Raw genomic sequence first — 25,604 nt, forward strand, 5'->3', positions numbered from 1 at the left:
CAGTGACAAGGCAGCGGACCTGAGCAGTCCCAGCCCCTTTATCAAGGGTTAGAGCAGCAGCAGCCATCCAAGGCTCCCCCTCCAGAAAGGGTATCTCGAGCATGGGGCTGTTTATACACCACGGACCAATTCCATCCCGTGCACAGCTGAAGGAGCTGCGCTGGAGCCAGGGGCTCTCCGAGTGCCCTGAGCTCACCAAGGAGCAGCACCGGATTGTTTGTGCAGAGCATTTGGCAATGGGCTTTCCAGTATTAAAACGTGAAACATGTTGAACTGACACTAAAGCAGAATTAAGTGCCAAAGCATTTGCTGCTTCTACAATTACACTCCGGAGAGCTTTGGTGCTCCTGCTCTCCTTTTTATGACCCAACTTGGTCTTATTGTAGTTTGGCTTTCTCGTTTTAAGTTCTCCAAATGGAAAGGATCAAAGGGCTCTTTGTTGTCGTAGCAGGAGCGCTCCTCCGAGCGAGGCATTCCTGCCACTAACAGCTTGCTGCTCAGGGGGAATTCACGGCAGCCTCTGTGCCACCAGCCTGAGCCAAAGCATTAGCAGGTGCAGCAGCCGCCTCCGCCTTCTCCCTATTAGGCTGCCACGCTAAGCCACCTGAGCAGCTTTTTTATGGGAAAGGGAGGCCAGGGCAGGTTTTCTCATTTATGCTTCACAAATCTGGCTCAGTGGGCACCGGCAAATCCAAACCTCACTCGGCTTTTACGGCAACAATAAGCGGCTCGGGTAACACCACGGTGCAGGGAGAGATGCCTCCAAGACTGAAAGGTTTCCCTGTTTGCAAAGATCAGGGCACAAATTAAGCCCTACGAGTGATGCTGTGCTAAGCTGTTGTTAGCTAAGCTTATGTTAAAATACTTCCCCCCTCCTCAAACAATGGCACAATTAGAAGCTCTCTGGGTAAGGCGGCTGAACGCACTGGTGATGCACTGCAAATACTAACAAACACCAAACCATACGAAACGTGTCTCTGATAACCCAGGAATGCTGGCCTGGCACAGGGTACAGAGAGACTCAACCTTTCACGGGGGGGGGGGGGGGGTGTGACTCTCCTGTCTAATATCACCTTTCTGCAAGTTCAGCCCCACCAAGCTCAAAGTCAAATTGTGGAGATACCAGCCCTCCATACAAGTGGGAGCACTTCCCTCTGCAAGAAAAGCCAGCCCCCTCTTGCTAAAAATTCTGGAGCAGGGAAAGCTACCACTCGAGCAAAAGGTTTCCAAGAGGTGTACGCACTTCGGGTTTTTTTGCAAGAAAAAACCCTAAAAAAGGACCCTTTCTGCATCCCTCCCTCTCCCTCCGCAGACAGACAGAGGGGGTTCCCGAGCAGTGGTACCCCATCGTGCTGCATCTCATGCCACTCCCAGGTGCGAGGTACACCCACTGAGCTCAGCAATTATTTCAAAGGGCTGCTGAAATTTTTCCTCGAATGCTGGCACTGTTAGATTCACACACTGCATTACATGGAAGAAATCCTGCCCCATATTTCCCAAATTTTGGAGCAGTGACAGCAGGGAAGGCTTGGGTTTTCAGGACATGTGTGGCTCAGCAGTCCCAGTAAGCTACTCCTGAAGCATCCCCAGCTGAGGACCAAGTGCTGGTCCACCCAGCACCACTGATAACCCCTAGAAAGCCCCAAAGCTGTTTACGGCCTGTACATAGTGACATAGGATTTTCAGGAAGCGTTATTACTTCTCTGTGGTTTTGCACAAGCTCAGCTCAAAGTCAGATGGGCAACGCTCATAGCCTCCTCCAGACTCAATCCACACGGCTTGGAAAATCCTGAGTGGAAGAGGGCAAGGCAGGAGCCGTGTGAATGTTACAGTTTTTAGCACTTCCACCTCTCCCCCTTCACACATACATCTTTTAAAGGTAGGTCAGAAAGCATGACAAGGTGGGTGCAGCACCTGCCAGATTCGGCAGTGCTGCGGGAGACATAAGCCCCTCGCAGCGTGGCGAATCTGAGTGCTCTGGCTGCTGGTAAGCTGGGCCCAGCCATCCTCGTGCACTTTATAGGCATTATCAGGACAGATCCATCACAAGCATCCTGATGCTCAGCATCCTGGATTTATGGCAAGGCATCCTGACCACAGAGACACCTCTTGACCCAAATGCACATTCTTGCTCCTAGACCGGGCTGTAAATCAGGGAAGCCACATCTATAACTGCCAAGAGTTACTCAGCTTCATGCACGTTTCCCCCAGCTCTCTGGCCTCTGAACCTGCACAATCCTCTGAGGAAAATACTTAGGAGTCATGATGGGCAGTTCAATAAAAGTGTCTGCCAGAGCAGCAGAGAGGTTAATTATGTATACGGGACATCTAAGTGCCTCCATGAAGCTGGGGAAGTAATACAAAACCCACACGGAGGGGATTCGCTGAAGAGAGGGTACATCTCCATTCAGAGGCCCAGTTTCAAAGTAGCATTGCTCATGTTCGCACCCACCTGCCCATATACACTGCGGGTACCGCCCATCTCTCCTGAGAGCATGCAAAAATGAGCACGGTCTTGCATGCGTGGGGTGGGAGCTACAGGCTTCACAGAGCCCTGTCCCTGTTTGTGCCAGACGCAAACTGCAAGAACCATGGAAGGAAGAGAATGGTTTGAAATTTGTCTTTCCTTCTACCTCTCATTCAAAAATCCCACTTTTCTAACTAATATCTGTTCAGTAACCCTCACACTGCCCTAGAGTATTTTGTCACAGGATAAACAGGAGGATAGAGAGACAAAAGGAGTGTTTGCAGGGATGAGCCAAGCAAGGCTGAGGCTACACCAGGACAGGCCTCCTAACCTGCTCCTTCCGTCACAGGCACATTTATTGCCAACAGCACGGCAGGACAGCACACATCCGTAATTAGAGCAAACTAGGTTGGCTTCGCCTGCAAAGATGCACATTTGCTTAATAGAAATTCCTAACTGCATCTCAGAGAGCTATGTGTACTTCCAGTTAATGATGAGAAACAGCAATCACTTTTTAAATCAACTCTATGAAACCAATAGAAAATTTAGGAAAAAAAAAAAATCTAAGTCAAAACTGTGGGTTTCCTGCAATAGGAAGCTACTGCTTCAGGAGCTCTGAAACCACAGGCAGGATTCAGACGTGACATTTGAGCACTTCCATGGCACCTACCATTACCTGCACCTACCTGATCCACGTGCTGTATGCTTCTAGGTGCTAAGCATGGCAAGAGCTGGGAAAGCGCTTCTACCCATCGGTACAAAGCACAACCTGTTAGTTAAATGCACTGCCAGGGTTTGCTGTGTTTCTTTTTCCAGCAGTCATGTTCAGCCCCCACTGAGACTCCACAGGCTAGTCCTGAACTTTCTATAAAAGCCACCTAAGAGCAGCAGCGTATTTCATGTAGGCTTAAATTCACTATATAGGGACCTATGCCACTGTGGGAAATTTCTTTTTAAAAACTGTTTAAAACTCCAGGTCCAGATGACGAGTGGAGCAAGAACATGGGACCAGAACAGTTGCTGACCCCATAGCAGGTCTGGTAAATCCCAGATTTAACCACATTAAACAAACATACACACTGAATTTTTAAGTTATCATTTCAAACAAGTGCAATCTCATTCAGCTGACATTCTGGTAGTGACATCAGTTCCTAAATCAGTGGAATTTAGAACCAATGATTGTCTGCAGCATGGCATTAGTTCTCTTTATGTTAAATTATTTTACTAAGAAAAAAAGAGAAATCCATGACCAAATCCAGTGCCATCCATAAAAAATGATCTTCCTGAATTGTTCCAGCCTGTGAATGACAAACTTCCATCTGCATATAACAAATGCAAGGCTTTTGAGACTTGTCCCCCCCCTTAGGAAAACTTAGTATCTTTAAGCACCCAAAAGACAATGTAAGAAAATGTCAAGGTCAAAAATGTATTTAAGTACTTTTCTTTGACCTTAAAAATACTATTGTAATGGCCATATCAAACGGACTATCTTTTGCTACTGTTGGAGCAAAGATTTTATTCTCCACTCCAAAATTAGCCTCCATTTTCACTTTATGTCCAAAAATGAATTGAGAGTCAAGTAGAAACAGCCCTTGAAAAGCAGGATCCAACTGAATGTGCATCTCGGCTGCATCTACTTGAGGAAGACAAGGCTGCGTTGCTTTGTTCCTTGTTGCAAGTAAAATACAATTCGCAAAGTAACATTTAGAAGATACATCAGCCTCATCCTACAGATGCTCAAGACCAACAAAAATTGCACTTGGGAGATAAGACGCTCCGAGGAAAGCAATTAAATTCAATTTAGTACTCACTAGCACAAGATGCATACAGCACACTCTCTCCACCCAAACACGTGAGGCACGACCAGGGCTCAGGGATCCCCTCTCAATAATTTTAATTAACAATTAACCTTAGGGAACTTATATATTCCAATATGACACAGAGCTGCAGCCACCAAGAAACACAGGGGACAGGATGTTAGCAGCTTTATGGTGACATTTACTCCTTGAACACAGAAAGGATTAAATTAAATTATCATGTAGCTTTCAAGAAGATGGTATTTTTTGCTTGTAAGGGGATATACAGCTTCCAGCCATGGAATAAGAAAAAGATTTAGAGGTCAAGCTTACAAGCTTGGTCTGCAGTGTGAACCTTGACTTTGCAAAACTCCAATTTGAGATAGAATCGGCGCTTCTTAGGAACATCCAAAGGAAAGCATGAAGTTTGCTAAAAAGGAATCACAAGAAATCCATAAACCTGTTAGACAGCTCTCTGGTGACCAGACACAGCCTGGAGATAAAGGGCCAACGCTCGCATCCTCAGCTGAGCAACTGCGACTCTCCAGCATAAAACTAGTATCATGAAGAAATTTACTTTTTAAAGTTAAAGGGTAAGGGACCTTTTGCTTTATTTTAGCACACTTAAAGCATTGTGGCTGTGCTGAGAAGCTTAAGTGAACCGGAGATGTTCATATATGGCTAAAACATGACTACAATGACCTCTTGACCATGTGGCCTGGCCCATGAAGTGATGTATTACGCACCAGTCCCATCTCGGATGTTCCCAATACCATCCAAGGAAGCCCTGCTCACAGGATTCACAGCTCACATCATGCACAGCTCTTCTACCCACAGACTGGTTAAAGCAAAACCTCCTGTCCTTGCTCAGCCTGAGAGGATCAGCATCCATCTGGGGTCCTTAGAAGACTGCAAGACTGAAGGTAGCACAGAAGGACTTAGAATAGACCTCAAATATTCACATTACTCTTGTAAGATGCTAGGTGATGTCCAGCCAGCGCTGTCAATGTTCTGCCTGGCAAAGCAGCTAAATACAAATCCAACCCCAGGAGCACATCGTGGGCATAAATGTGCTTAATGATGTGCTCCATTTACAAAACCCACGACCTAAATCCATCAGACCGTGCAGGTAAAATGTACATACAGCACTAACAACTTATCAGCAGAGGTAAGACATTGATAAATGCCTATGTGGTGGCATAAGCCTCTCTCTCCACTCAGTGCCATGAATACCACAGTCCTCTGGCTCAGACGGCCTTCAGGGCTTTGGCATCCAAGCTTACCTGCACACACAGGCTCAGTTAAGAATTGATGCAGTTTTAACCATTTTTGAAACAAAGAGGTCTTCTCCACACAAGCACGTTTCTTCCATCTCCTCAACCTCTTGTGCCACGTGAGCTCAAGCACTGCCAGCATTGCCCAGCTACCCCCGTTCCCTCTGCAAACTCTCCCATCTCTCCTTCCCAAGGCTTGCAGCCATTCTGTGTTTATGAGTATCCACCAATTTGCTCTCCCTCTTCTGTACACGGAGCTTCAACATGACCTCTACTCTCCCTGCAACATGAGATCAGCCATCTGCTATCCCACACCACTACAAAACAGCTACACTTCTTCCACAAAATTCATTACCGGCGCGCACATTGCCTTCTCCTCTCCTTCCCTCCTCCAGAGAAACTTCTGTGCAAAACACTGCTGTAAACAAATCATCACAAATACAGAATCAGGACAAGGCCCATCGCTCACAGCAAATATTAACGCCGCAAAGGTCCGGTGAGCTCGCACAAACCCCTACCACTTTGAAGGAACCACTGCTTCACTCGAGCCTATCCACTTTTGTGCCAAGGCAGCCTCAGTGCAATAAACACTGGAAAGTAGTTTCACTGGGCTCAACCATAAATGGCTTCTTGGGAATCATTACACAGTTGTGCCACCGGAGCGAGGATTCCTGGAAAAGCTGGGTATACGCTCGGCATCCAACAGCTGCCTCTGCTCAAGGACAGGAGCTGTTCCAGCAGGGCTCCTGCTCACCAGGTGTGCAAACCCAGCGTGACCGTACCCACCTCAGCCTGTGACACCTCATCCCTGCGGTCGCCTACAGCTTCACAGCGGAGGGCAGAGCCACCGCAGCCCCTCAGGGAAGGTGCACGATAGGGTCTGGCCAGCGATCATCACATTACACCTACCGAGAAGTAACAGGACAAATTAGCGTGTCTACACTCCCTGAGATCGCATGATAACAACATCCCGGCCATAACATCTAGCAGCCCCTCCTTGGGGCATTCTTCTGACACGTTTCCAGCACTGTAAGATTTGAAACAGCAAGAAATTAACCTGAGGGTACAAATTCCACCAGTATCCACAGAAGTTCAAATGTGATGCTTCAGGTCGCCCAGCAATGGGAAAGGAGCAGCTTGAAAGGTTGCAGTGTTACCAAAAGCTTCACGATACTTGAGGGCTGAGAACAGAGACGCATTATTGCTGATTTTCACTTCCACTTCTGCTTCTAATTTCATGAGAATCTCAGCTTCTAAGTTTTCAGAACAATAATTCAAATTTTTTTCCACTGGTTGCAGGAAAAAGCCTGATTAGGTGAATGCAGAAGATTCTAATGGCTCAACTGAAAGAAAATTGGTTTTTTCATCTCATTGCTTTTAAGACCTTTGCAGTCTTGCAGGCCCCCATTCAAGATTTTCGGACACTTGAGGCTGGTTTCGGATCAGGTCCCTGTTCAAAGTATGGCAGGGTCCAAGGTTGCTTGGCTTCAGGTTCCACTGAAGGCATTTATTTAGATGACTTAAAACTAAAACTCGCAAGGGGAACAAAAGCCTGTGAACAGTTCACTTTAAAAAAGGGCAAATCCCACCCTCTATGAAGAACCAGACTGCAGTTCAAAGTGAGATCTGAGCGAGATCCAGCAAAAGCCATGTCAAGTTTTGCTTTCACATGAGATGCCAAGTCAGAATAGTTTATGGCTGAATATGTCACAGAGAGATCCACAAAACACACGCTATTAAACCCGACACCCCACTAATTCTGGTCGTGTTTTTGTTGCAAATTCAGCATTCAGCCCCAGAAATGGTTAGGTTTTACAAGCCCCTTTCAAGCAACCTGAATACTGTGCAACTCCAGGAAAAATTCTGGATAAGCATCAAAACCCTGTGAAACTCAGAGTTCTGCCCCAAATCCAAGATGTAGTTAGGCGTGGGTTTAAATATACAAGCTGAGGAGTGCAAACACCTCATCTACTGCATCAGAGTTTCAAACTGCAAACCTCCGAGTGCCCCTCTGCCCTCACCGTGCACCTCCCGACATCTTTGCAGCACGACTGGCTGTCGGAACAGACCCCAGCACAGGCAGGCACCGGGAAGACTCGCACATACCGTGCAGGACTGGGGCACGCGAAGGGCATCAGGCTCAGAGCTCACCTCTGGGTCTCCTTGTCTCAGGCTAACACAGACCCCTGGCCTTACAGCAAGGCACTGGCTTCCCACCATCCGTGTTTCAAAGGTAGCTTTTCAAGAAAGCTCAACCTCAGCCTTGACCAAAGTCAACTGATGAAAAAGCTGGTCCAGATACACTGATGAGGCTTTGGAGAACCCGCCTGGTGTCTCCTGTGCAGGTAAGTCTCCTTGTCCTACAAAGGGTGGCTCCCGCTGAACCACCTGGAGCTCCTGTAACATAACATGCTCCTTCTCCTGTAAGGCCAGAGGTATTATGAAGGGCCAAGACCACATGCATGGGCCATAGCGAGCGCCTTCACTCTTTGATGCTGTCAGAGTTTTTTTAGCCAACTTTCCTGACTAAACACACACATGCTTCAAGAAAACCCCTATTTTAAAGCTGTAATGTAAACAACCCCAAATTATTGCTATCCCCTAAAGGCTACTGCTGGCAGGCATCAGTGATAAAGCTCTGCCAGAGCAGTCTGGCATCTAGCAACAATTTGTTTGTTGTCCTGCAAAGATACAGAGAGCCTTGCCATATGGTATTAGCAACTTTCTGGTAACATTAAGAAATACATTGGCTAGGAAAGCAGTTATCACACCAGAAAAAATCTTACGTCTGAGAAGCAGGTCTATGCTGTAAGTGGTATCAGCACAGCAGTGCTGGTCAGAAGTGGGGGAGAGGTGACGGTGGCCAGCAAAGCCATGACACCTCCAGCCCCTGGTGCAGATGATATGCCCCTGGCACAGCCACGCTTCAGCTGGCACAGCTTTTCTTCAGGAGCTGGACTGTGCTCAAGGGCACAAGCTCAGCACTGCTCGTCTGTGCTTTGCGAGCGCTGGGAGGGCTCCAGTGCTACAGACGTGGCATCAGCAAAGCTGTCCCCAGAAAGCACCCGAGTTACCTGCCATCGATCTGAAGCAATGCCTCGGCTGCCCCTGGTCAGCCCGGCGGGCTTCTACCTTGCACTGAACAGCTTTTTCCCCACTGTTCACATTAAGCACAGAGAACGGAGAAATAAATCCAAACTCATTAAATATATATATTTTTTTTTTTTTTTTTCAGAAATAATGCATGTATACTATAATGATTTTCCAAGAGTGTGTGTATGCCAGGTCACCAAGGATTTTTGAAAGAAAATCCAGGGAGATGGTGCAAGTCAGCACGTGGATTTGGTGTGAAATCACCAATTTTATAGTATCGCATACTCTCAGGCTTGAATTCTTAGACGAAGTTAACTGATGTAATGAGCAGGGACTTCTCAGGATACAACTTTACTGCTCTCACTTTCTGTAGAGCTGGCAGGGATGATACTTGTCGACCCCAATCTGCCTATCACTTTTCCACCTCTGCCCCTATTTCTAGAGTTTTCTCCGTAGCCACATCCTACGTCAGAAGAAGGACTTGCCCCCATTTACAGTGGTGTACGAGTTTTGGGCAGACTCGCAGTATCAAGGTTACAGTCATGTGTGCAGCATTACATGGGAGCGCAGCACACAACTGACAGTGGCCACGCTGCCCTGATTCCACCTGCACTTTAAGTCCCATCCCACCCTGAGGAGACTGCTCCAGCACCCACCACCTGCTTCTCCTTCCTGGAAGAGGTCAGGGAGTGACTTAACGCACTGAGAGATGGACCTGTTCTCAAAAGGAAACCAACAGGGAACAATATTGCTGCTGGATCTGGAAAAGATGTAATCCACCTAATGCCACAGAAGAACATCAGTGGGATTGCTTGGAGCATCTTCTGAAGAAACTTCTGGACCAAATCAAAGATGTGCTTAGCTCTTTCCCCAGTCTTCTCAAATCTTCTGGATTCCTTCCAGTCATCACTTACCTTTCCTGTTTCTACATCTTGTTCTGAAAACTGATGTCTCCCTTGCCACGGTCTGCAATAAGCAGCCTCTCCTCCCATTTGGCAGCTTCGCAGGAAGCCAAAGTCCACTCTCCTCTGCCCTTGGTCAGTCCAGAAAAACAGGCCTAGTCTCTCCTCTCCCTTTATAGTTGGGAGTGCAAAATACCCTCCCTACGGATACCTGCTATAACCCAAGTGCCAGTGTTGACCAGACTGCATGACCCCATAGGTAGCTGGTAGAGAACCACAGGAAATTCCGCAGCAACGCTGCCTGGGGGTTAGAGATGTTCTGGTCGCCACATACCAGCCACTAGCCCTAGCAGTGCCTAAAGGAAGGGGCAGGGCTTTGGTCATCTTGCAATGGTCCCAACAGATCCAGTTAAAGCTTCGCAGAGATCACTGACCGCTTGCAAATTCTCTCCTGACGAGGGGACTGGGACAGGGCAGAGAAAGGCAATCTCTGCGTCGTCCTGCAATTCTAGGGAGCATGGATTTGCTGTAAGGACAGGCTCAGCAAGAGCAGCTAGAGGTGGCCAAGCTGATTAACAGCCACCTGCTCACACCCCAGGCTGCTATTCCTTGCTCCAGAGACTTAAAAGACTTACCTTTCACAGCCTTCTACAAACATGAAGTCCCCACTTTACTGATATCCTTATCTCAACGCACAAGATAAGAGAAGCTGAGGCAGAGAGAAAAACCACAGAGGGACTCCCCAGGAGAACCACAGTTAGAAACTCAGAGCTCCTCCAAAGAGACCATTAGGTTCTCTTCTTCCCTAACACGGAATTATTGCAAATATTCAGAGTTCTTGTGTTCTAGGTGACCACTCATGTTGTGCCTTGTCACAAGTGGACAAGTCACAGTGTGCCTCTTCTTGGAAGGAGAGCTGAACCTTTCAGAGTCCCCTTCTCTCCTGTGTTTGTAAGAAGCTTGAGAGAAATAAATAGGAATAATAATTAAAAAAACAACCAACCAAAAAAAAAAAGACAAATTTTTGAGAAAAACACCTAATATTCCTGTTCTGAGTTTCCATGTTTTAATCTTTCTCTTTGTAATATAACTCCACCATAAACCCTGGAGAAGAGAAAGCTCCAAGGAGACCCTATTGCACCCTTTCAGTAAAGGGGGCTTGGAGGAAAGACGGAGGCAGTCTTTTAGCAGGGCCTGTTGCAACAGGACAAGGAGTAATGGTTTTAAACTAAAGGAGGGCAGATTTAGACTAGATATAAGGAAGAAATTTTTTACAATGAGGGGGGTGAAACACTGGCACAGGCTGCCCAGAGAGGTGGTAGGTGCCCCATCCCTGGGAACATTCAAGGCCAGGCTGGAGGGGGCTCTGAGCACCCTCATCCAGCTAAAGGTGTCCCTGTTCACTGCAGGGGGTTGGACTAGACGCCCTTGAAATGTCCCTTCCAGCCCAAACTATTCTATGATTCTAAAGTCCAGTGGTCCATAGAGAACTTCATCAAAATCAGATAACTCAGGAGCTACAATTTCCACATGTGTATACAGAAAGGCACCAAAAACCCACACGCAAAAAAAAAATTACAGTTAGAAGGAAAATAATAAGATTAAATGTTTCTTGGTCCTTCTTCAACATAACACCAAGAATCAACGAAGAAACACAATCCAATTTGTTTTCCCCTGGTGCTGCTTGCCTTTAACAGAAAAGTCACTCCCTGTACAACACCTGCCCTGCCTCCAGTTTTCATAAGCAGCACGTAGAGCATCGGTGACCTCAGCAGTTGCATGCTGTGATAATAAAGTTAGAAGCCTGCCCAAAACACCTTCGAGCCCTTTGACCAACGTTGGCCGTGAACACACACGCGGTAACAACCAAGCAAGAGAGAAAACACAACGTCTGGGGCTCCTGAGAGAGCTCCATCAGATGGCCTCCACTCAGAAATGTTGGCGTAGGTGTAAATTCTGATAAATACATAAAAAGACACAAAGGCTGCTCTTCTCAGCCCTGCGTGTTACTCTGCCTGCAACACAACTGGCTCCGAGGTGGGGAGCAAGCCCCGTCTCTGGAGCTCTTGCATTTGTCACCAGTTTCAGCTGAGAACGACAACCTGCTCCGGTCTGTAATACCGTTTGTAGGTGATTATGGGAAACAAAAAAGACTAAATTCAAAGCAGGTTTTCAACTGGGGGGGATCCAAAACTGCTGACTGAGGAGGAGAACAAAGCCAGATGGCATATGCTGGTATTGTTAGGGATTATGCAGTGTAAGGCAATAGGAAATGAGCAGAGAAAAAGACCCAGTTTGGTCCCATGGCTCCTCTCTTGCCAAATGAACATACTGGGGCGACCGTGAAACAATCAGTTTATGGGTTTCTTTCCCCTCCACCCCCAGACTGAACTTAAATATTTGTATAAGCCCAGGCGTAACTTTTATCTAATGTTTTCCTTGGGGTTTACTAGCTGTTTAGAGCATTCAAGCTAAAAAGCATTCCCTCAAACTCTTGCCACAAAAAGAGCTGAAACTATGATACTAATTAAAAACACACTCTTTGGTATCAAGAAGACATGCTATTATTTTCTTTTTTTGCTCATGAGAAGCTGTTAATATGGGCAACGTGTCTGGAACATTTTCCTTCCAAACGCCATGCTCCATACCCCCTCCTGCTCAGGTCGGCTGGTTTGTGAACTTGTCAGCAGTCTGGGGTGGGAAGACTCGTATTTACAAGAATAGACTTATTTATTTATTTTTAACAAACCATTTGCCAACTTAACGTTATGAAAAGCACATCACGTCAAAAAAAAAAAAAAAAAAACAACCCACGACAAAAACCACAAGCTTTACACTGCCTGAAAGGTGACAAGCTAAAGAACTGTCCTGCACTGCTGCCCAATGGGCCAAATCAAGGGATGAATCTTGCCAAAATATACTACACGTTTTGAAAAACAGCCTCTGGCTTTGCCAGGATGCTCCTGGACACTCAGCACAGACCAGGAAAAGGTGTGAGTCGCACCATGTACCACTGCTGATCCACCTCGGGCAAGGTCTACTACAGAAAAAGGTAAGATTTCATGCTCATTTTACCCCGTCTAACTCGAATGCTTCTAAGGTCTCCATTACTGTGCTATCAGCATCTCATGAACATCAACAAAAGTATCCTTACAACATTTCAGGGAAAAATGCTATTATCGTATTTAAAGAATAGAAAATTAAGGCACAAAAAACCCCCAAAGGCCAGGTTAGTGTTCAGTGCAATCTTGAAAAGCATCCATGTGTATCTCGAGAGGTCTAAATCTGGTTAAAAAACAAGTTTCCTTGTCCAAAAAATCAAACAACGGTGCCTCATTCAGAGCAGTAATTGCACCACAGAAGTGCAGGAAACAGAGAGAACAGGCTGCTTTGGTCCAGCCCTCCCGGAACACCAATTTCCAAGTCCCCACCGATTTTGAGCAGCATCCTGGATGCTGCTGCTTCGCCAAAGCAGCTCCGCAGTGGGTCAGGCAGGCTGCCACGGCTAGCGGCTGCCCGCGGAAGATCTGGGCTTAGTCTTGACAGAAGCATCCGCACTGCTCGTGAGGAAAACAAAAGTGGCAGGAGGGATCCTCCGGGGAAGGCACTTGTCCCACAAGTGTCACTCCCAGGACCACAAAAGTAAATAATGTTTCATCAGAGCAATGTGGTTCCTGGTTTCTGTTTGGGAGCGTGGCTTTCGCTGTGTTGACTCAAAACAAAACTCAGCTTCCCTTTTTCACAGCCACAAAGATGCCAGATTTTAATTTCTAGTGGTGCAAAGTGCGGGCAGTGGAGGAGGGGGTCTTTGAGGGCTGAGATATTTTATTTTACATTTATTTTTTGGTGATATTTTAGCTTTGAGCAAGCTCCTGCGTGGTTAGCAAGCTTCTAGGTTCGCCAACAATACAGAAGAACCGCCTAAGTTACAAAAACAAGTTAATACATAAAAAATATGACTTCAGCAAAGAAGTTAAGCTAGATGGGTGAATACGCTGTAATTTGTAACATGCTTCCATTGTGCGGGGGATCCAAAGTAATAAAATATTCCTGTAACGCTAGAACCGTGAGGCCCAGCCCCAGTACGATGTTCGGATTCCAGTATTAGCTCTGCCATACCATCCCCTGGCTCACCACTGAAAGGAGCCTTATGTTGCCTACCTCCCCAGCACTAACCAACTAACCTCCCCAGCACAGTCCTCCCCTTACCCTTTTACATTGAGTTTTCCTCCAAAGAAAGAGCAACTAACAAAGTTACGGTGGAAGTGGCCACAACACTGGGATGCCGAGATGCCACCTCACGTCAATTTAACACAAGCGCGAAGCGCAAACCCATCCACATCCGAAGCAACATCAGAGAGTTTTATGGACATGGGGGAGGGCTCAGGAAGGGCACGGGCTGCCTTGCAAACCCCACATCCCCTCCATCCTGCTTTTCATTTGAGGCTGACAGGCAAAGCTCGAACACATCATTACAGCCTTGAGGAGGCTGCTAAAGGTAACACTCATGTTACAAATGAATTAATAGGAAACACTTACCTTCCCCACTAGCTTGCCTTTCCTGTTCATGCAAAGGTAGAAGTCTGTCTCCTTCCCTTTGATCCGGACTTGACTGCCAAAAGTGTCTGTTTCCACTAGAAGCTGGGCTTGTAAAGGAAGAAGGAAAAAAAAGCATTTACCAATGTGGTCCCATTAAGTCAGAGTGTGCAAAACTCATCAGCACGTTGTCCCATTACCTCTACCTGAACCACACCATGCTGGGATGCTCTGCAAGGGAACAACCCAAGGAACCCGCCAAGGGCTGAGCTCCAGGCTTGGTCACAGGTGCACATCTGACATGTCTCCACTGACTCCTAGGTGGATGCTCCAGACCGAACGCCAGTTTAGCACAGACTATGCATACACGCATGTACGCTCCATGATGCCACCCCATCAGCAATATCAAACTCAATGCTAATGCTCTCCTTCACACTGCAGAAGGGTTCTTGGAGGGTAAGAACATTAATTTTATTCTCATGAAGTTAAAAGATAAGCATGACAAGAATGAAAATCCTTTTCCCACAGCTAGCAGCCCTCACACACTGCACAGAAGTGGTCCAGCCACACGTTCATGGTGCAAAACATCGCAGTGGTCTCCTGAAGATCACCGCAAGAGCTAGCTGGGGAGAAATTAGTCACTGCTTGTTCTGTCTGATAAACACCCGCCCTGCAGATGTCCTCTGTGTGTCTAGCTATGTTCCCAGGACGTCACTAATTGCTTTCTGGCAGTCCGGGTCCGTGAATCCTGCCCTAGCTGGGAGAAATGTGTGCCAATCGCATAGTGCCTTGCACGTTTATTGAGGCCAGAGTTGGTTTGCAGCACTGCCATAAGCCATGGCAGAGAGCAGATTTCTCCAGCATCTTCATAAACCACCTGCCCTGGCACAACTGTATTTGCCAAAGCGGCTGAGCTGCCACCCAGATGTGTAGCATAGAATCATCATCATCGCAAAAACCTAGACACATCCAAATTCAGCATTTTATTCAGTCTGATCTAAACATGAATTCCAGTCATGCTCGAGGTTTGGATTCCAAGAATTTCCCTGGAGAGGCAGGAACAGGCAGACTGGACATTTTGGTTCAGATCCATCTCCGATACGGAGGGGGAGAAAGGAGACATGGTCGAAACACAATGCAAGAATGTTAAGTGTCAGCAAGTGCAAATCCACGATCCTGCTCTGGAAATACTCACGCTTGTAAGACCCGAGCCTTACCGTAGAAACACGGCTTTTGCCAAACTCTGGAGAATGTTTGATCTGTGCTGCAAAAAGTCGCATTCTTTTTGGCATTCATATTTCAAACTTTAAAACCCTCTAAGAGCAAATATGTTCACTGTAAGGATTTACCATGGGGATAGAAATAGGAGTTTGTTTCATTTAAACACATTAATATTTTTCCCACTTGTAAAGTCAGCTTTTGGCTTCTGCATCAGTGCAAATATCACAAACCTTTAACTCACAAGGGCCCTAAATGGAGTTTTCCCTTCGCATATGCAAGTTCAGGGTTTTCCAGTTACTAGCTGCTTACATTTCTTTAGATGTATTTGTTAAACCTGGTATCACGGGGGATATTTAAAGAATAACTTCTTTCTGACAGAAAGGGGGATAATGCCTGTATTATAGCACAATATTACTTGCAATCACGCATAAATATGGACATTTATCTAAGTCTTTCAGAAACGTGCCATGTTTCTGGGTATCTGTGATGCAGAGCAGCTTGCAAGAGACAACTGGGTGCTGCAGGCCTTCTATCCACACCTGCCAAGGGGGCATCAGACCAGTGACCACTTAGGTGAGGAAGGGCCACACGAACTAGAAATATCCTGTCACAGTAAGGATATCAAGATGAGCCAAGCCAGTATGGGGGAGGATGGCACAGGGTCAGAGACAAGTCTTCAAGGGGAGGCTGACCAACGTGGTATATAACTTGGTGAATGCCCACTGCTCCAAGAAGTTCAGGGAGGCTGCTCAGATGCAATGCAGCATTAATAGAGAAGGGAACAGCCAAAGGTATGCCTGTCTTTAAAGAGGTAACTGTGAAAGGTGTCCCCTCACATGAGCAGAAGACTAACGGTCAACCTCAGAGGGGGAGAGCAGCAGCCTGCACACGAGGGAATGTTATGAAGCCAGAACAAGAAGCCCCAAAGACTGGCCCAAGAACCACAGCCAACACCCAGAGTGCCAAGGAGTCGCCCAGAGATCTACAGTGTCAAATCCACTCAGGCACACAAACGGACCTGGGACCACCCACCAAAGGGGTCAAGTGAGGCCTCCACAGCTTGCACACACGTGAGAACAGGACACAGCAAGTTCCCTTCTGAGCTGCAAGGCATCCCCCATCAGTGCGGAGACTAAAGCTGCTAAGAATAACGCTGAATATCAGATACCAGTTTTGGCCAGCCAAAGGAGGAGCTAACATTGATAAAACACTCCCAGTGTGAGAGCCGTGAGCTGCGGTCCCGGTGGGGAGTCGGCAACCCGCACCTCTCCGACACGGGTCCCCACTGGCAGCCCGCGCTCAGATGGACAAACACGGGGCACGCCAGCTCGTGTTCCCCACCCCCTCACTCTGCAGCCAGTATGAGTAATATCCAAGCTGATTTTAATTTGAAAAATATCACCTTAAAAAGATGCCGGTTCCCTGCTGTGAAAATTAAAACCATCTGGATGGAGTGATTTCAAATAATTAATCTAGGTCTCCTTTGACACCACTACTAATTAAAATATGATACCTTCCTCCCCTTTTTTAAACAAAGAATTTAAATAAAGTTTAAAGATCTAATAAAATAATGTCATAATTCAGAACTAAATGGAAGTTACCTTTCCTGCGGGCTGCAAAGGTTACACCAGCACCCGGGCTAGTGCCACAGCACGGACTAAGTAGCAGCGGAAGGGCAAGCATCCAGTGTGACACCCACCCCAGTAAATACACCAGCATCCACACCCCAGTGCCCGAGGAGGCTTATGAGCCCCAGAGATCATCCTGCACCTGATGTCTAGGAGTGAGGAGCAGAGGGAAGGAGGTTCAGCAGATGCTGTCTGCTCCCCACTCTCAACCTAGCTGCCAACATACAGGCTAAGGCCACCCATAGGTGCCCACTTCTGAAAAATCTGAGTCTTAAGATGTGGGAAACATGTTCTTACTTCTAGGGATCCTTGACCTTCTTTCTTACAAGAGAGATCAGTGAGGCTTTAGGGTTGGGGTCGTAAGCCAGTTGGCTCCCAGCCTAAGGCGCCCCTTACAGCTGCTTCTGCTTTCCACAACCGCCTAAATTCTCTCAGGAGCCCAGGCACAGACCTTGAACAACACATCTACTCAGCTAAAACCAGGTGGGATGAATCCCAGCCCTGAATGCTGTAACCAGAGTTTCTGGGGGATGGAGGGTGCCCCAGCAAAAGGGGCTGCAGAGGCCTCCTACCCAGCTCAAACGCAGCAGGGGAAAAGCTCAGTCACCACCACCAGGATTCAAGTTAAAGTGGACTTGGTTTGCTGTCTTGTCTTTATGATAAAGATACTATGGCCACAATGAAAGCACCAGGGAAAATCCAAGAGAACTTCCATTGAGAGCCAAGGTAAAATCAGTCTCACCAAGCCGGAGCAGTGTCCCCACAGCAGTCTGCTGCTCCAGACACCTGACTTCCAGCTCCGTTAGTCCTTGGATATACCGTAGAGAGATTACAATCTTTATTTTCAAAAGCCCTGCACTCTAGCCTTCAGATCAGGTATTATTGTTTAAATTCTTTGACAGCTAGATATTCTGATACATTTCCAGAGGGAAAAAAAAAAGGGCGAAATAGAAAAGATGTCTTTAGAGGGCGAGATCTTCTGCTACATGCTTTTGCCTTATTGGCCCATTTAACCTAAACCTTCCTGAAAACTCCCACTGGAAGAGACTGGAATTCCTCACATGTCTAGGTGAAAAGGATTACATATATATGTTGAAAAGCTATCTTCCAGCTAAGAAAACATGAAGTCAGGGAGATATGTGAAGGTGGCAGAAAATATGCCAAATTATCTTTCAAATATTTCCTGCGAGTGGGAGGACAGGAGCCAGAAAAGCACAGAGAAAGAAAGGAGAAAGAGGGCACCTGTAGAAGTCTAAGGTTTACATGTACCTACCACAAAATCCTAAGCGCCAGCCAGTTTCAGATAAATAAAGAGATAAAGGGGAAAACACAAGGAAGGTGCAGAAGGACTGGACACTTTGAGTCTATCCACCATTGCTTTTCTTTTTTTCCCAGGTAAAAAACATGCGAAAGGAACTGCAGAGAAAAAGAAATTACAGCCGCTTATGCTGCCCAAGGGCATCTTGAAGCAGGCCAGCTAAAACAGATTTCCTGGGGAAAGGGCGCTCAGAGCAGATCCTGTTGCTTTTGTTGCACTTTTTTTCTGATGCAATTACAAAGCCAGGGAAACCATTCTCAGCACCTGAAAGCATTTCCAGTTAATGAAGAGGAAGGGTATACAGACACACCGAGGCTGGGACCAGTGTCTGTGATGGACAGTTTAGTTGCTCTGGTGCTACGAACTTAGGCAAAGCGCATTTCCATAGTTCACAGCATATATCGCATCTGATGGGTGAGTAAAATTTACTCTCTGGAAAGACTGAATCTTCCAGTGTGAACCCCAGCACGGCCAAGGGTACTTAAAATAGTTGAAACCTGTTCAAATACGGCCTATGCCCTATGAAAACCATGTGAATCCCTTACATGATGACAACATAGAAGAGAATGACCCTGTCTCCACTTCACATTCATGATGTAATGGCTAGGGAATAACACCAAAATTAGGTAAAGTCAGAAGGGTCTAATGAAGCCCACAGGCTATGAACAAGTGAGGGAATCTAGGCTGCATCCTCAAGTTTTGTTTGCACACTTGTGTATTCCTCCAAACTGTACCATTTTAAATAGTTATAACCCATTCAACCCAACTCCCTTCTCAATTATTCAGGTGCAAATCAGGAGTAACCACCGAAATCAATAAGGCTGGTGCTCAGGAGGGCAGAGCTCTGACCCACATACCACTGCAATTAGCTCATCGAGTCTGTCTTGAGCGAGCATAGGATATATATGTCAAATTATTAAAAGGGATGGTTGTGGGGAAGAGGAGGAGGAACAGCTCCAAGATCCAGGCTCCAGGTATTTTCTTTTTTAAAGACACCACTTTGCACGAGCAGGGGAACTACCCAGTGCCAGAGCAGGGGCACTGTACAGGAGCAGCACACCGTCTTAACCCTGGCTTTTAAAAACGCTGTTTCTCTAAATGATATTTTCTTTTAAATTTCCTATCTTTTACTCAGTCAGCTGAAAAAGACATGATTTGGAGTGCATAAGACCCTCAGAGCATCATCACACCAAAATATGCCGAGTGCCAAGTCCCCCATGGCACTTTTCCCTGCCCAGTTATGGGGCGGGAAGGGGAGCAGGACCGAGGGCTCTGTGTGAACAAAAGAAAGACCGCAGAGACAATCTGCCACCCATGTAACAGCCTTAGTAGCTCTCAGGAACCAGACAGGTTAAATATTTGCATGGGAGACATCAGAAGAAAATCTATAATGCAGCAAAGACCTCAAAGGCACTTACACTGCAGCAACCTGATCCTGCAAATACTTTCACACAAAGGACTTCACACACATCGGAAGTCCCTTGAGTGCTGATAAAGACCCCTACATGGCTTCAGGGTCCCGTCTCTGCCACCTGGTTGGACACGCTAGGAGCACGGCTTTGGACACAAAGGTGCGAGCTTCCCCCCTTCCCAGCCCTCCACAGGGGTCTCTCCTCACCTTGCCTACCTGCGACTGCCCCAGGGGCTTGATGTGACGGAGGGAAGTGCAGGACCACAGCACTTTGAACAGAAACAAGGGCTAACCCCCTTCCCTGTGCACCCTGGCACACCTTCCTCTGGGTTCCACCTCTGCACTAGCTGATGAGACCTTCATTCTCCAGGAGATGTCTTCAGGCACTCTCATCTGCAAACATCTAGCACTGAGAAGGCGTCCTGTCCCATTTCCAGGATGCTGAGCCATTCCCTCGGTGCTCACTGAGCACGTCTACGTGACACGAGGCCAAGACATGCGGAAATATCCACAGTGGTGCCAGGCAGACCAGCCTGAGTACCCAGCCCAGGACAGATGTACAAGCCTGACACTGCTGCAGCAGTTAACCCCACGGGGTGCACAGACTGAGATATTCAGGTAATAAAATATCACTTGCACACTAGTGAAGTCTCCACTATTCAAGCCTGTCACACTATCACAGTGGTCTCGCCTGTAGGGACGGCCACCCAAAAAATTCCACTACCAGTTTAGCGGTGGCTATAAAAACATGCCCAGGGAACGATGCTGAGCTGCTGGTGCATCTCAGGGATCATCTTGGGGAAAGCCTGCATCCCCACCCTGTAGGAGATGTATTGCTTATGCCAGAATAGCAATATCATAGAGAAAAGAAGATTCTGAAACAAAGAAGCACTATTCTCAGGACTGTCCAGGCTCTGAAAGGATGATAAAGCTTCCAGACACAGTCCCTATAACCTAACTCTATTCACCACATCTTGGGACAAGCTTAAATCAAGATTCACGCATTTGAGGTCTTTTATCAGTCTGTGCATATGAAAACTCTTTGATAGTTTAGCTGATGTAAGACCAGAATAAATACCAAGGTAGGTCTTAGAGATTTTGCCCAACTTAAATAAAAATTTAATAAATACCTGAATTCATGATATTCTAAAAAATAAACAAACAAAAATATCCAAGGACAACGTGAAAATTCTAAGTACCATATTACTGGCCCAAGCCTGCACTACCCGGAGGTCATCATTTACCCACGTGAAAAGCGAATGTAAAATCCTGTCATTTTGACACGGAGCCATTTGCACCCATTTGTAGATCTAAGAAAACAGGATTAAGCAGTGGGGAATAAGACCTGGCCTCTTGCGGATGTTTTATACATAATTCACCATAAGAGACACTAAAAATATTTTGGCAGTTGCTTCAATGATGGTGAATAAGCTTATTTAGACAAGATTCAGTAAAACTGGAGGCGATAGGTTGTGTGCTTTAAAAGCGCCTGGGTGGGGAGCGGCAGTGAACAAATTCTGCACTGAACTTTGCCACCTGCAAACTCGCAATGACTAAGAAGTAGGCCTGGAAAGAGAAACGTTAAAAATGTTAGCACAGAAATTCCTCTATCTCACCAGGGTGTCTTGCTGCCTCCAAACACAGCTCCAGTGGACAGTATTTCTACAGAGGCAGGAAAACTGCTTGACAAGCTGCCAGGCTCTGAGTCTGGAATCAGTGAAGGATGAGCCTCAAAAAAGTTCAGAAGCTCTGTTATGCTTGAAAAAGCACCTAAAATGAAAAATAAAGGGCCAAACCCTGATGTCTTTGATCATTCTCATTTGAATAAACTCCTACTGACATAGTCAAGCCCAACAGACAAGGACCTCAGAGCCTGGCCCTGAGCGCCTAGCTGAAACGCATCCAAAGCGCTGGAGTCTCTTGGGTCTGGAAATAGCATGAACCTTTCCCGTCCCACAGAGGGTTAGAATTACCGCAAGAACAAACCCTGCCGAAGTTATTTTGACTCTCCTGTTCCCAGTCTCAACTGAACCCAATAAAAATACTGATGTACACAAAAATAACAATAAGCGGAGAATGACAACTATGGGAACCCCATGTACTCTCGCTTCTCCAAAGCTGCTTTATTTGTGGCCAGAAGCGTAGGACAGACCACATTTACTCTGAAGCACTCATCCACCTCTCTTGGGCATCCTGGTGGTTGGCTGCTCATCCTCAGCAAAGAAGTAGGTGTGATGTTAGCACCACCATATCCTCTTACCGAGGAGTCCCAAACACATAAATCTCTCCCATAAGCCAACACCACCATGGTTTCACATACTCCAAAAGTTAGTTCCATCCAGGTTCCACTGTTGTATTTGTGAGTGCTCCAAAATGGGGCTAATCAGGAGAAATGCATAAAGCATTCGCAGTGTTAGTTGAATTAAGATTATCAGCCGTGCCTGATATACAAAGATGTTAAGTTCTACCAAGCAGGTTTCTTACTCTGTACCAGTAAAAGCTGAAAGTACGACAATTAATTTCAGATAGAAATACAAATTGCTCGCGCATTTTCTCAAAGGGGCTCGTTGTAACTTTTCCTTCTTCCAGCAAGTAAAAAATATGCTGAAAATAAAGTTGCAGGATGCAACCGGTGTTTTCAATGGGATTCTTGTGGCTCTGGAACCCAGAGGAACAGAGGCAGCAGCACAACCTACCAGAAAAAATGTTCTGGCACATGGGGAAAATTCCTCTGTGTTTTAAGATTTTAAACAGGATTTGCTCTTACAAATGGATGCAAACACAATTTCAAAGGTATCTGACTTTTTGATGCTTGTGCTGCTGAAGCTCACTTTTGCCAAATAAAAGATAATATATTATTAAATGAAGTATAGAAAATTGTCACTCTTGGATAAGAATGAGAGTGTGACTATTTTGGGGTAAGTGTTGAAAGTGGTGGACAAGAACTGATCTTCTGTAGCACCTGGGGACACATCCCCTCTGGAACCAAAGGCAGCCAAAGCGAGCCCCTCGGGTGAAGCACCTTGGAGGAGGGTCCTCTGCATCAGTCCCTTTGGAAAGGTCTCTCCCTACAGACATAGCACAATTATGTGTGCATTCTCAGAGCAGCAGCAACAGAAATAACAAAAAAAAAAAAATCAGATATCACATTAACTCTGCCTTTAGCACCTTTGGTTTAATATATTTATTTTTGGAAACACATTCATCACGGGGCTTTTCTTAAACTACTACCCCCAGTCCACAGCATAGGTAATACTATTTATTTGCTTTTTACTGCGCTTTAATTGCATGAGAAGTTTTAAAAGTTTTTTGTTTGGTTTTGGTTTTGGTTTTTCTTTGTCCCGGAGTCATTTGGGATAAAAAAAAGCATCTGGCACTGGGTATTTAAATAAGACCTGTCAGAACTGTAAAATTAGTTTTACATTTTAATAAAGGTACTTTAAAAATCTCAAATATAATTCTGCATTCAAACCAGAAGTGTTTGGATTAAGAAAAGGAGATCCCATGTTAAACCTTAATATAAAAAGCAAATGAAGTACAGAACTAAGCCAGTCCTCATCTGTGGCGTTACAAACGAGAGCAGCAAAGAAAAGAGGCAATATTTCCAACAGCTTATTTTGGAGTATTCTGGGTTTAACAAGTCAGCATTGACAGTATAAAATGTGTATTATATTATTTGTTACTTATCCCAGTTTCAGTTTATCTAGAGACCCAGGTCACCTATAAAGCTCAGACTCAGCCCCGTGTTTCCATACAAAATTTTCTCAGCCCTTGTCTCTCCTTCCCGCACTACAGCGTCCTTCTCTCCTGTCCCCACCCCGGAGGGGGTGGCCCTGCGGACCTGCACAGGGGACAGTACCTTAAGGCAGCGGATGCCACGCTGGCAGATGATGCCACTGCTGTAGGTGTCCAGCCTGTACCCATCCTAACACGGACAGTCAGAGCTCATTTAGCTTGGAGGGCTCTTTGGCCAGCTCTTTAATCAGCACATAATTCACTTTAAAAATCTTCAGATATGCAGACAAAAGACAAAACCCAACACACAAACCTTCCTTCCAGCACTCGCTACTCCATGCTAGTAAGCAGATCCCTCCTCCCTGCTGGGACACCTTGTTACTCTCCTACTTTATCTCCCTCTACAATCTTTGGAGCAGACAGGAGATGGAAATTCCCCACCGCTATTTATACATAGCAGACTTGAAATATTTACAGGCAGTCCTGACAGCCACATCTCCGTGACAAGCCCGAGGAGCAGGACTGCCCCCCACCTTTGTCACGGGAGGACAAAGCCACCTTAGAAACCTGCCAAGGTGCCCAAGTCGCCCCACACTTGCTGCCACCACTCGAGCTCAGCCGACCATTACTGCCGCAGGAGGAGCTGCAGGTGCCCAGGACACCCCTCACCACCAGAGCCACCGGCGCAAAGGAGCCCAAGGACACACCACACAATCCACGGGGCAAGAGACAGCCCTTGGCAAACGACATCTTATCTGCATGGGCTTTATAGCCCAGCACAGAGTTGCAGCCACCCTGGGACTGACCCACGGCAGAAGAGAGTCATTTCTCCATCCCGGACCCCAGCGGAGCAAAGGAACCAGCTAGCTTGAACTAAGCAGCTTTTGTGCAAGCTCCTGGTAGGGAAAGCAGATGGCTTTCCCTAAATCCAGGTGTCCACCAGGCCTGGCCCTCCACCGAGATCATGAAGTGAGCAGAGACACTTGGCAGATCAGGGGAGCGGGACGGGAAGAGCCGCAGGTGCAAGCGGGCTCAGGCCAGCCTCTGGCCTCCCCGCTCCAACCGCCGCGCTGCCCTCCTCCCCGCCTCCAGCTGCCCCGACCTGGTGGTTCACTGCAGGTCCACCTCCGGTGTGAAGAGTTAAAGCTCATCCCCCAACAGGCACGAATGAAAAGGAGACAAAAAAGCAGGATGCTGGTGAATGACAGCAGTGGGTGGCCGAGGGCCCCTGGCTGGCGCGCTCTGCATACAACAGGCACAGCCAAGTGTGTCTGGCACCAGACAATTATTTCGCTAGAGGTGTGTGAGGCGGGAGCGCCGAGAGCCATTCTCACGGCGAAGCAACCAGCCATGTCGGCTAACAAAACCGCTCGCCAGGAAGCGTCCCTCTCCTTGCTCCCATCTCCTCACCGGGGTTTGGGTTGGGTTTTTTTTCTCCTGTGTTGTCCTTCCTGCTGGGGCATTTGCAGCTCTGAAAAAAAATAAAGCAGGTCAAACATCCTCAAATGGTGTATTTAGTGCCTCCCCTCCAGTCTCCGCGGCTTCCTTGCCATTTTCCTACTGGACTTGGGAGCGCAGCAGTATTTATGGGGTAGCGAGCTGACCCCTCGGCTGCGGTGGGCGAGAGTGCCTGATGTTAAGTGCTGCTAATGCGTTTTGCATTTGTGCTCGGGGGCAGGAAATCTCAACTTCCAGTGCCAAGGGGTTAATTATAATTTATATAGCAAGATCTCAGGCTGTGGGGGTTTTTTTCTCCAGCTAATTAAGAGGTACAATTACCTTTGAGAATCAAAGGGATATTTTGGTACCCAGCTCTTAGAAACAGATTACAGGCACTTAAAATACAAGGACATCTTTGGTTTTCTACGCACGCTTAGGTTTTGATTTAGATCATTAACAAGAAACTGTCATATTCCTGATCCACCATCACAAGGTACTGGCAACCACCTATGGAATCCATTGCAATAGGGTCACATACAGCGTTGCTGCTTTCCCAGTGATTACCTACATTTCCAAGGACATGTTTTACTGATACGTGACCTGCCGCGCAGGGCTCTGGCAAAACTTTCTACTTATTAATTAACAAAGCTTCATGATAATCTTGAGGTGAGCAATACCTAGACAGACCAGTCTATGCTCAGACTGCAAGCCCAGGACTACTCACTCCCAAGACAAGCAGCAGGCTGGTTAATATAATTGCTGCATTAGTAATAATCATTACTA

General features: G+C 46.7%; 1 protein-coding gene across 1 annotated transcript in view; it reads right to left on the minus strand.

The window, feature by feature from the left end:
- Positions 1-25,604, minus strand: part of FGF18 (fibroblast growth factor 18) — a 53,201-nt gene that overhangs the window by 4,851 nt on the left and 22,746 nt on the right. Inside the window, exon 3 of the mRNA XM_009951395.2 lies at positions 14,072-14,178. Within this exon, the coding sequence (XP_009949697.2) occupies positions 14,072-14,178 (107 nt within the window). The remainder of the gene's footprint in view (positions 1-14,071; positions 14,179-25,604) is intronic.

Source organism: Leptosomus discolor, chromosome 10, assembly GCF_034619465.1.
Source record: "Leptosomus discolor isolate bLepDis1 chromosome 10, bLepDis1.hap2, whole genome shotgun sequence".
Lineage (NCBI taxonomy): Eukaryota > Metazoa > Chordata > Aves > Leptosomiformes > Leptosomidae > Leptosomus > Leptosomus discolor.